A 12,530-nucleotide genomic window follows, 5' to 3' on the forward strand; every position below is an offset into this window, starting at 1 on the left:
TCTCTGGTCAGGCCACCCACACAGGAAACCCTGGATGAGCGGAGGGTCATCCCAGCACCGTCGCCTGGCCACTTCAGGGAAGCAGAGAGAAGCTCCATAATGACAAGGGCTGTCTCCAGGCTCCATCCTAGAAACTGGTGAGTGTCCAGAGGGCAGAAAGGCACAAAAGCAGCTCTGCCTCCCCAGAAGGTTCAGGGATGCAGCAGATGGTACAGGTGCCCCAGAAGGGCCCTAGCCAAGCAGGCGTTAGAGAAGGGCATGACGAGGGGGTCCCTGGGGCAAGTGAGAGCTGTGCGTTCCCAGGAGCAGCCTGAGGAGTCCTTGTCTATGTGGAGGAAAGGTGTGGCCACCTGTAGATCCAGAGCTCCTGTGACCTCCCTCAACCTTCCTTCCTCTCAGGATCGCTCTCTGTGGAGCAGCTCAACACCAACAAGATGACAGTGGCCTGAGAGCATTTCCCACAAAAAACGATCTTTGTTCACAATTTACATACATCACTCCAAAGGTCCTCCTCCCACCCACACCTGGCCACACCCACCTCCCCCACCTCCCTAACCCCCCACAATCCCGCTCCCCCTCCCCACCCTGGTGGTCCTGCCCACTCTCCCTTCCCCCCACATCATCCAGGATCAGCAGTGGGAGGAGGAGGAGCCCTAGGCTCCCCTGGAGGGCTGGCCCAGCTGTTCCCTACTGGCTGCAGTGCTGCTTCTTCCTCCACCCACGCTTCTCTGTGACAAACGGGTCACGTTTTCTCTTTCTGGGCTGTGACGGGCGAGCCAGCCCCAGAGCCAAGGCTGGCCTCCCAGAGACGCCGAGGCCAGCCCTGGGGATGGGCAGCTTCTCAGCAGCGGCTGGGCGTCCACACAGAGCCCACTTCCTCGACTTGGGAGCGGCTGGTGGAGCTGGGCTGAGGCCTCTTCTCTGAGAGGAGGGGGCCTAAGGAGCACTCTGGGCCCCCCAACCTCCAGGGGAGGCCAGGCCTGAGGCACGCACAGGACTCTGGGACAGCCAGAAAGGCAGCAGGCTCTGCAGAGAGCCAGAGAGGAAGGCCAGGCTGGAGAGCTCCTCCTCGTCCTCACTGGACCCATCCCTGGGCCCTCGGGCCTCCCGAACAGGAGAGGCCTCTCTGAGAAGAGATGCATCCCTGGGTCCCAGTAGAGGGCCAGTGCGCCTTTGATCCTGGGGAGGGGAGGGCCGTCCGGCCCGGAATGGAGAGACCTCCTGATGTCCTCGACAGGGAACAAAGACTTTGGGCCTACACAGGTCAGTGTCTGTTTGGATGAGCCTATGAAGAGCCTCAGAATCAATCTCTGGTGGGCAGGCTTCATCACTGACCCCTAGATGGGGGTCTTGGTCGTGCCTGTGGGCACCTTGGCCAGCGTCAGACTCGGAAGGACTTGAGCGCATTCCGGGTGCACTGTGACTCGGGGCTGCCCGCACACCGTCGTCCTCTTTCAAGGCCAGGAGTCGTTTCTGCACCAGCTGGTAGGAGGGAGGAGGACAGTGACGACTCCACACACACGTGTGAGAGGAGGGGCACTGGGCAGTGGGACAATGGCCCTGGGGGGCAGGAGGGGACGGGCGACCCCAGGACTTGAATCCAAATACAGACACTGTGACAGTCCTGCCATCCTCCTGCACCTTATTCCCAGCTTTGTGTCTTTCCCACCCCTCCCAGATCCCCATCCTCTCCTTCCTTTCACCCTGCACTGCACCCACCCCAGAACGGGCCCTTCCGCATGCCAGGCGTCCCAAGCAGGGGAGGGATGGACAGTGCTATGTGGCCCTCCTGTTCTGGGGCCCTACCTCTCCCCTGTTCACTGGGGTCCCTCCGTGCCCTGGTCTTCCTGGGTGTCCCTTGTGTCCCCTGTTCTACCGGGGATCCCTCCCTCCTCTGGCTCCCCGGGTCATCTGGGTTCCCCTGTCCCCTGGATCACCTGGGGTCCCCCTCCCGTGGGGTCCCCTGGCTCCCTGAGTGTCCCTCTCCCTCCCCTGACTCACTTCTTCTGGGGTGAGCCCTTCCTCCTGCTCCAGCTCCTTCTCTAGGGCCAAGAGATCCAGCTGTGGGTCTGGGGAAAGCAAATATGCCAGGAATCCAGGGTGAATGACTGCCTCCACCTAGAACAGAAAGAAGAGGCTGTGAGCATCCTTGGCCAGGAGTGGCCTGTGAGGCAAGAAGACCAGGAGGGAAAGTGAAAAGCAGAGACCCACCCCACTCTCCTCCACAAGGCAGGGATGGTCAGCACACACACACACACACACACACACATGCAAACATGCACATACACAGTCACACACAAAAGAGCACATATACAGAGGCACAAACACAGACACAAAGGCATACACACAGATAGACACAAACATATACACACAAACATCTGCGTAAACCTCCCCTAACACCAGGCTCAGGAACAAGGAGCTGAGCTTAAGTCCCAACGGCCTGAGCAGAACCCAGATCTTGGGTGCTGAGCGTTCCATGCCCTGGCATCTTGTAGACCCCAGTCTCCAGGCCTAGCCTACTTTGGTGACAAAGTCCTCCTGGGAACACAGCTTGTCAATGTAGCTTAAGAGATCCGGGTCCGAGTAGGTGCCGTCCTCTTCCTGCTGCAGCTCATTTCCGTCCTCTCCCCATTCTCCATCTGAGTCGCCTGTGGCTGAGTGGACAGGCCCCACCAGCGCCTCCATGATGTCCATATACTCCCTCACAGCCTCAGGTGGAATCTCCTCGGGTGCCTTGGGCTCCGGGGGTCGCTGGGACCTGTGTGGCTTCGGGCGGGAGGGCTGGGCGCTGGGGCCAGACATCCTGGGAGCACAGGCTGAGGCAGAGCAGGAGGAAGGGAAGGAAGGTGAGGGGCTCCCGGTCCACCTCCTGACCACCGAGCGCACGCTGGTGAGGGCATTGTTGGGGGACATTGATGTGGGTGTGGGGGTTCAGGGCCACCTGAAACCTCATGCACAGTTGGAGGGGGGAGGTAAGGGGGGCATCTAAGAGAGTCACATGTAAGGAAGTGGGGAACCTCCAATTTTCCAGGGGTGTCCCCATCAAGCCCACTTCTTAGGCAGACTTGGTGTGCAGTCCTTTGACAGGGAGGTGTGAGAGAAGTTACAAAATTGACCAAGTCAATACCCCGTAGTGACAAAGGGCATCTGAGACCCCACCCCCGCACCCCCCGCCTCGGTGGCTGTTTTGCTTGAAAGACCAGTGCCCCTGTCTTGAAGGAAAATGATCCACATGGGAACAGTGGCCAACCCTAGGCCCCTGTTACCTGTGCGTTCAACTCCAGTGGGAACCTGGGTGGCTGGCTGAAGGCCCACTTTTGGGGCTGGGGGCCCCCGAGGATCCAGCTTCGGTGGGGCTGGAGGAGGCAGGCCCTGCGCGCACTGCATCCACTGCAACTGCTGAATCTGCATCTCCTCCTCTGCCTCAAATTGCATGAACCTGGGGGGTGACGGAGGCACCTGGCCTGGGTTCTGGAGCCCAACAAAGGCAGCCAAGAATGAGGGATTGGGAGAGGATGTGCCTTGGCGCTGTCAAGGCCCTGTGAGGTGCTGTCCACAGCAGAGAGCTGCTCCTGGAACTGATACAAGATCTGGGACCCTTCCTGCCTCACCAGCACTGGAGAGCATTCAACAGCATAGACCCAGGTCGCTGCACTGAACCAGGTCAACGGGACACATGGCTGACCCAGGGGGTACCCTCCTCATGCCCCCCTGTCCCCATCCAGAACCACATGAAGGGCTGACAGCCCGAGTCTGGAACAGGCATGTGTTCCCCACAGGGGTCCTTGCCCGAATCCAGGACCCTGGGTTGGGACTGAGAGTCCTGGAACATAGACCTGGAGACAGGGCTCAGGACAAGCTGGACGATGTGGATGCTGAGCTTAGAGGACAGGCCTTCCTTTCCTCTGAGAGGCGCTTGTTTGTTTGGCTTTGTTTCTTAAACCAAGGGGATTACCGTGGAGCAAACACTGGAAGGGCCAGAGACCTTTGGACTGACGACAGCTGGCTTCCCCAGCCCCTTCAGGGATGCCAGGGTACCCACTCAGGCCACTTTTCATGAGCAGAGGGGGTCCCAAATCTATGTCAGTGGCCGCCGTCAGCCACCATTAAGGAAGCAGCAGGCTGGCGGGTAGAGCTCTTTCCCGGCCCAGCCCATATGGCCAGAGTTGGACCCCTACTGGACTCACAGCTTCACCCTGCCCCGTCCTGAGACCTTCATGTCAGGGCAAGGGTAGGTCAAACTCAGGGGAGGGCAGAGCTCCTGGTGGAGGAAGGACAGAAGACCCAAACTCTCAAGGTGAGGGAGGGGTTTCTGGAGGACTGTAGGGCCTCTGGGCTGCGGGGTCCCTGTTCTGAGCGACAGCCCTTCTCCTTTGTCCTCTCTGATGAGCACCCCCACGGCCAGACCCTGCCCTCACCCACTCGCCTCACCCTCCACGCAGCCCCTGGGCCCAGGACGCTGACTCACTTTTGCGCCATCTCGTAGTAGATCATCCGGTCAGAGTTGCTAATGTGCTGCCATTCCTGCACGGCCCTGCACAGTCCCTCCTCCAGCTTCATGGTCGGCTTCAGGCGGGCCAGGGATCGAAGCGCTGGGCTGTAAGCACTCGGGGTCAGTCTCTGTGCCCAGGCCAGCCCCCACCTGCCTGACCCCACCCGCCAATGTGGACCACACATCACTCAACACAGCATGACTGAGCCACAGGAGGGTGAGAGGCAGGTGTCTGGGATGTGGCAGAGACAAGCCTTCCCGGCTACTGCCGTCACCGCCTCACACTCCCTCGAGGATGACCATCCACTCCCAGGCCAGAGCTGGGACACTGTGCCTTGGGGAGCCCTTTTCCTCTTCAAGGCTGCCTTTTCATAATAAAAATCACTATCATCAGTGAGGCGTGGCATGTGCCAGGCAATCTGCTCACACTTCATAGATTAGCCCAAGGAGTCTTCTGCACGGTCCTCTGAGTGAAGTGTGATTGTCCCCTTTTTACGAGGGACCGCAGGTTTAGGATGGAAATGCCTGCCAGGCTCACAACTCTAGCGGGAGAGAGCCCACGCCCTTAGGAGAGCTCTACCATCACCCTGTTCCTAGTGGAATTCTCCACATCAACGAAGTCCAGGCGTGCATTAAGCACACTCCTGGGCCCCGCCCTCCTCCCCCTCCTCCGAAGTGACCTCCCCCGGCCATGTACACTCAAGTCCTGTATGAAAGGAGACGGCAGCACAGGAGAGTGTGGCATCCACTCCTTGGCTCCTCAACTTACACCACGACCCTCTCTGACTGCAAGTCTTCAGGCCATATTACATTGAGAATCATGGAAGAACAAGCTGGCTAGACTCACAGGGGGGTGGGGTCAGTCGAGATAAGGCACATTTCAGTCATGATGTCAGGGACTGGCAGGCTCGCCCGTATGGCCGACAATGTGCCTTCCCATGGCATGGACATCGCCCTCACACCTTCCAGGATCCCTAGAAACCTAACCTGCGAGCCCATCCCCAGTTCCTCTTTATCTAAGAGCTCTGATAAGCTCACGACCCCCTGAGCGTTCACTCACATGAGAAAGCAGGAAAGAGCTTCTGCATCAGGACTCTGGGGAAGGTGTCTCCGGGCCAGTGGCTTGAGGCGCTGCCACCGTCGGAAGTTACTGTACACGCTCTGGTGGTTAGAGCAGTCATCCTGCGAGGCGTAGGGCTGGTTGGTGTCCAGGCTGCCCTCCCTGGAAGTGCCATGTGGCCATGGCCCAGAGTTCACTGGGCGAATGTTAGGGGCCATCTGGGCAGCTGGTGGTGGAGCTTGAGGAGGAAAGCCTGGGGTCCAGCCTCCCCTGCCAGCCTGAGTAACTCCAACAGCTGGAGCAGTCACAATGGTCTCCATCGCAGGGGTGGCTAAGAATATGGGTGCAGGACATGCAGCACTCACTCTGAGGACCCCTGGAGCGCTCAAGTTGAGGGGGCCCTGAGGAATGATAAAGGTCTGAGTCTGGGGGGCCTGCACTGGCCTCCCTTGTGACCTAACTTGTACAGTGAAGTTGCAAGCCCCAGGGGCACCAGGGCCACAGCCACCATTAGCCACCAAAGGCATCCTGGGGAAAGCTGGCAGCAGCAGGCTGCTGCCAGGAGGGAATGCGGGGGCGATGAGAGGTGGCAGGTGCTGCTCCCAGGGTGGCCGGTGCTGGGCGCCAGGAATGGGTGGAGGAAAGGACACTGCCATGAAAGTAGACAAGGAGGCACCGAGGTTCATGGTGACATCCGTTCCCAGCACTGCAGATGCTGTTGAGGCAAAGGAAAGGAGTGAATGGAGGAGGAGAATGGGCAAGTGGGACTGAGGCTTTCTGCGGCATCAGAGTGTAAATCACAGATGAGAGACACTTGGACAGGGGAAACTGCAGCGGGCAAATGTCTTCAAGTGATTTTCATGCCCTGACCTCCAGTTGAGAATTATTCCACTGGTGACCCCACGCCCATCCACCAAGCTCCCTGACCCCTGCCTGCCAAGAAGAAATTGCCTCAGCAAGCACTCACTTGGAGAGCCTCCCTAAGGCACACCCTGGCACCTAAGCCTCACAGGCTGTCTCCCAAGACCTGGAGCTGTGTGGACATCCGCTCTGTGAGAAATGCCCCTCAGCCGGCGTACTAGCAGGTAGGGGCCTTCTGCAAGGTAAGTTCTAGGCCCCCAAAGGCCCTTTGTGGACAGGCACTGTGTAAAATATTAGGGCCCCACCTCCTCCTCAGTCCTCCTTTTCCTGATGCTCAGTATAAACCCCCTCTTTCTTTCCTAGCCTCACAAAACAAAACAAAATGCTGGAAAATCTCTCTAATGGAATCCTGATACAAACCCATGACACTGGCCCAGAAAGCACCTGCATCTCAGAACAACCCACAGCAGATACGTAACATGGGCCAGGTCCTGCCACCCCCTCCCCAGTGCCCACTGTCATCAGTCACTGTCACTGTCATCAGTCAGGAGTTCTGTTCCTAGGGGCTTGGGGTGGTCTCAGAAGTAGGTGCGTGTCCTTTAGATTCTGTCATTTCACAGCCAGTGATGGCTGTAGAGGATTAAACAAGGGCCAGGGAATTGTCATGTTACATTGGTCGTGGGAGTACAGACCGCCTGTGGTCCTTTCCCTTCCAGCTCCCAATAACGGAGAGACAATCTGAGATGCAGGCATAAGCCAGATGCCATGGCGATCAAGTTGTCTGAAACACATCCCCGTTCAGGAGAACAAAGTACACACCACAGTGCACCTAACGAACCAGAACAGATGTCATAGGACGTTTAACAGTAACACAGAAGATCATCTTCCTGATCCTGGGCTACACTCCTTCCCCCTTTAAAAGAGGAAGCAGCCTTCATAGACATTCCACCCGAACCAACCCCACTCCACATCTGTTCCCTGTCCATGAAGGAGTGACATGAAATAGGAACAAACTCTTCCTCTCAAGGCAGCCTGAGGGTCCACCATGAGATACTGGACAAGATGAAGTAGGTCTGAAGTACTGCCATTCCACAAAAGGAAGAACAATTCAGAGCAACTCAGAACCTGAGCCCTCTGTTGCCTGAAGTTACACGTAACGGTTGCCCATCCCCTGTTGAATCCAAGGCAACAGTTACCTGAACTGAGAAGTGAGCTCTGGGCTGGGAGGAGTGGACGAGGTGTGGGCTGCGGCAGTTAGAGTAACACCCTGCCTAGCTCTCGGAGAGGACACTTCACTGCAGCTGTGGCCACACACAGCCCCATTGAATAGTTTTCTCACCAAGACCATCTCTCCCCACGGCCCCCTGAGATACAGTATGCTCCTGTTTAAATCCCTTTGAAAGATATGGTGAGGCAAGCTTCAGGTGCCTCCGGAACACAATACAGCTCTAGGCTTTCCTCATGACCCTCCCTGTGTCACCACCAGGACATCACACACATCCATACACACACGTTTCAAAGTGGCTTGTCTCCCTTCTAGAAAGAATCAAACTGTCTGCTGCCATCCTTTCTCCATAGCCAGGGCAATTCCTCTTGATCCACCTCCAACGACCCCTCCTCCCCAGGGCAGTCTCAGGTTTCTTCAGGCTCCCCAGTCTCCCCAGGTGAAATGTCCTTTGTGCGTCCAGTGCTCTCTTCTCCCTCTACTTCAGTCCAACTATGTGCCCACAGTTAAGTGTAATGTGTGAACCCGAAGGATGTGAGGATGGCAGGGTCTCTGAGAACACACCCCCAGCCTATAGGCTTACCTCCTATTGAAGCCATCCTGCAGGCTTGGGCACGGACTACTGCTGCCTGGAAGCCTCAATGAGCAAAGTCAAGACCAGGAGCCAGAGAGCGACCTGCTTCAGCAAACGCTCGGGATCCAAGTCAACGAGGGACACGTTTGAAAGTAAACAGGAAGATGCGGGCTGAACCGTTCTGCGGTGGGGGAGGGGCAGAGGGCACGTGGGTTGGGGTGGCGTGCGCTGGGGGGACATTCCACGAGGGATCTGGCAGGTAGGCAAGAACCGGAAGTTCCTTCCACCTCCCACAGTGGCAACACAATTGGCGTGTGCCTCTTTAGGCAGTTTATAAACTGTTGTTTTGATTCACGGCACCGAGGTTGAACATGACAGCCCCTTCCTTTCACGTCTTTATCCATCAACCTAGGTTTTTTGTTTTTTGTTTTGTTTTTTTTTTTTTTTTTTTGCGGTACGCGGGCCTCTCACTGTTGTGGCCTCTCCCGTTGCGGAGCACAGGCTCCAGACGCGCAGGCTCAGCGGCCATGGCTCACGGGCCCAGCCGCTCCGCGGCATGTGGGATCTTCCCAGGCCGGGGCACAAACCCGTGTCCCCTGCATCGACAGGCGGACTCTCAACCACTGCGCCACCAGGGAAGCCCTGGAGCTTTTATAATGAAGGAAAACTTAAATGATTTGCAACCAATAACTTCATACTAGAGGAATGGTGAGGCAAAATATTGTACCCAGGCACTCGAGAAAGGCAGCCTTCCTTGTTGTTTCCTCCCTTTGTTCAGTCATTCAACCAATTATTTACAAGATTCTCACTCATAATTCTGATACAGTATTTGAAGGACTCTTCTCAAGGCCACTGATACAAAAATTGCACTGTGCAAAAATTAGCCAGTCCCAATTCTGCAATCACTTTTGTAATACTTCAAAATCCTACACCCCACAGACAGAGATAATCAAATTAGACCAAATCTAAATTGGGAAGACCAGTCACAGGAGGGAGTATCTAAAAGTCCTTTGGATCATGATCTCTGACTATTCCTGCACAGAAGGTGGGGGCGGGCATTGACTACTGAGAAAAAACATCTCTGGACATGCATCACAACACTTAGAAGACAGTTCATTTCCACTCAATCACGAAACATTAAAGAAACGAAGAGAGACCATGTGTGTGTCTTGTGGAGTTTTCAAGTCTGCACTTGGAGGCGCTTAGTGCTGTTACAGGTGAGGGGTCTTCAGAGGCATCCTGTTGAGTGAGAAACGCTCTAATCTTGCCTTTGACCAGAAAGCGGATCTGATGACTGACGTCTCTTCGGGAAGTTTTACAAAGTCAGGGCAGTGAGTCGATCCCGCTACTGGTTTTGTTGATGTTGTTGTTGTTTTATTGTCAACTGAAATTCTGCAAGATATTATCAAAAAGGAGGGAGGGAAAGTCAAATTGTTCCCATACTACCTGTTGAAATTGGCCCAGATTGTCAACTCTTTCTCAAAATTATTAAAAAAAAAACCCAAAACCGTACAAAGGAAACACCTGTCAACACTGAGAAAATATATTCCAGTAGAGTAAGTGCGTTGGAAAAACTCTAGGAACGGAGTCAGGAGCCAGTATCTTAAGAGTGTTTCCCAGGTCTGAAATTCTTTGCTAGCATTGTTCTTTAACGGAAACTTCAGGTGTGCTAGGAAAAAGGACCTACTGTTTTTTGAAAGGCATTAACAAGAACCAAGGAACTGCAGTCCAAAGGGCATGAAAGTACTTGTACAGCGGAGCTCTCCAGAACTCTTTGTAGCTAAGTGCATGGGTTTCACGAGTGCAATATAAAACTCACGAGTGCACATTTCACAAGAGCTGGTTTTAAGAAGAGACCGTCACGAAGGTTCCCAGCGAGGAGCGTCGCCAGAGAAGTTCCGCAGCTTGCCCGACCCTGCATTTCTGTCCTCTCCTGCAGAGACCTCCGAGGCCCGCGCACCCTGCGCATGTACGCCCGTGCATGCCTGCGCACGCCCACTGGGGCGGGGCTCTCGGGCACGCGGACCGCTGTCCTGCAATGGCTCCCGGCGTCTGTTGGGGCAGTTTGCTCCGGAAGACAGGAGCGCATGCACGAGCGCGGAGGGTGGGGCCCCAGTGGCTGTCCGGCGGGGGAGGGGCCTGTCATGGCGGCCTCTAGAGCCAATTCTAGGAATCCTGAGGTAAGGGGTACGGGGACTTTTCACCCCTCAGGTGTCACCGCTCTGCGCTGTTGTTCACCCTGTGGGTTATTTGTGCCCTTGTCCCTGTAAGGAGACTCCCCACAATGTGGATTCACGCCCCCATAGAGCTCGATTCCCTTGAGATGTTTACCCCAGGATTATTGGCACCACTGGGGAGCCGGCTGCATGAAGGGTTCAGTGATTGCGGGGCCTACAGTGGGGGGTAAATAGCGTGTGCGAGCTATTAAACAGGTGCCGTTCTAGTCTGCGCGTTGTGAAGAGTACAAAAGCTAGAGGGAAGTTCTTGCGAGTTGAAAACCCTCATCTGGTTCCGAAGGTGTAGCTCAGGTGATTGGAAAATGAGTGAAGATGGAAGGAACACACTCATCGTTTCACTAGTGTCTTCCTTCTTATCATAAAAACATCAGTCAACACTTATGTTCAAACTGCATTCTTTTGTCAGTGATGCGAGCAACTTTGCTGAATGTGGTAATAAACATGTATTTGTAGTCTGGTGTCAAATCATGATTGATTTGCAAGCATAGATGGGGTCTGTACATACTTAATTGGTTGGTGGGAATCTGATATGTAGTCAAATGTGTGGGTTGGTTTTGTCCGTGGATATTTGTGTTTGAAGGGAGGTCATGCCTGTGTTTTTGTGAAAGTGTGTAAGAGTGAGTGTTGTATTTGGAGGGTGTTGAGATGTGACGCAGGCATACTCAAGGAGTTGGTGGTTAGGTGTTTGTAATTTGGTGTTTGGGGAATATGTTTACATGTGTTTTTTTCACCCATGAATTTGGGGATTTGTGTGTGTCTCATGGTGGATTTGGAAGGATTATCTGCATATGCATAAGGGCAATGTCAGGAAAAGTAATGGTGTATATTACTTTGGGTGTCCAGTCTGTTTATTTTGTATATTTGGGGAATGTAGGCTGATCATTTGTGTATTCAGGGCATGTTGTATGGTTATGGGGTGTTTGTGGGTGTGCATTTTCAGGAGCTGTCTATGTATATTTGGATGTATAGAGGGCAAGTCTGTGACTCTTTTATGGGGCTGGTGGATGTTGAGTGTGTAGGTATGTTGTGTTTGTATGATCCTGTATTCTGCAAGATGGCAGAGTTAATTCTGTGTGAGAGGTTGGGAATGTGGGGTTATGTATACGCCAGTAGTGTGGTACTGTATGTGTATTTGGAACAAAGGGCGTATAGGGTGACATTATTGCCTATTTGTAGTGTACTGGGTAATTGTGGTTCTATTTGGGACTTGTGGAGAGTTGTGTGTTAAATGAGTTTGTGTGTGTATTCAAGGGGCATGGCCACTTGGAGGAATATTTGCTGAGGCTGTGCATTTGTAATTTTCAGTAGGAGCCTCTAAGGCTTATGTATTTGGGGAAGTGAGTATATGTGTATCTGATAGAGAGGTGGGGTTCTATGTTTCTACAGGGAAGATGGACAATTGCATTTATATGTATTAGAACTATGTGATACGGGTATTTGTTAGTACTTGCATATGTGTGAGCTGGCTCCTGATAGCTAGGGATAATTTGATATATGGAAGTTGTTTCATAAATGGTTTGCTGGAGATATTTCCATGTATCTTACTTGTGTATTCTAATCCGTGTGCGTGTCCATCATCAGGTGCATGCATTATCAAAGTTTGTTCATAAGGTATGGAGTTGTTAGGAGTATTCAAAGTGTATTTCTTTGGAGAACGCTAGGGTGTTTATACATGTGTTTGGTAGGAGTAAGAGGTGGTCTGTCTATATATTCAGGGTGAGGGTAGAAATATATATATACACACACACATATACTGTTTATATGTTGGGGTAGTGGTGGGGAGCTTGTATTCTGGAGAGGTAGCATAATGTATAGTGTTTGGGAGGGGATCCATATGATCAGGGGTTAGGAATATTTGCATGTGTGTGTCCATAGGTGTGTGAGAATTGTGTATGTATATTAGTAAGACTGCAGAGGTTGCCGGTGTTTTTCTGTTTTGAGTGTGTCTGAGCATTTGGGGTGTATACTCATGAGTAGTTTGTGGGTGTGTGTATTTGTGATTTGTGAGTGTATCAGGAGGATTAGAGTCCTCTATGTGTCTATTTCAAACTGTAATGCCTGAAGAATTTAGTGGTGTTGCT

The 12,530-nt window shown here is 53.6% G+C and overlaps 1 protein-coding gene across 1 annotated transcript; it reads right to left on the reverse strand.

Annotated features, from left to right (window-relative positions):
- Window positions 1-4,360: 4,360 nt before the first annotated feature.
- LOC309801721 (NUT family member 2G-like) lies at window positions 4,361-5,906 on the reverse strand. Its single transcript, XM_082646777.1, has 2 exons — window positions 5,553-5,906; window positions 4,361-4,597 (listed from the first exon to the last, which is right to left on the reverse strand). The coding sequence occupies exons 1-2, from the start codon at window positions 5,870-5,872 to the stop codon at window positions 4,465-4,467; spliced, it is 453 nt and encodes a 150-aa protein (XP_082502903.1). The 5' UTR covers window positions 5,873-5,906; the 3' UTR covers window positions 4,361-4,464.
- Between the last annotated feature and the right edge of the window lie 6,624 nt (window positions 5,907-12,530).

The sequence above is a fragment of the Mesoplodon mirus genome (genome assembly GCF_964341445.2).
Source record: "Mesoplodon mirus genome assembly, contig: SUPER_3_unloc_3, whole genome shotgun sequence".
Classification (NCBI taxonomy): domain Eukaryota; kingdom Metazoa; phylum Chordata; class Mammalia; order Artiodactyla; family Ziphiidae; genus Mesoplodon; species Mesoplodon mirus.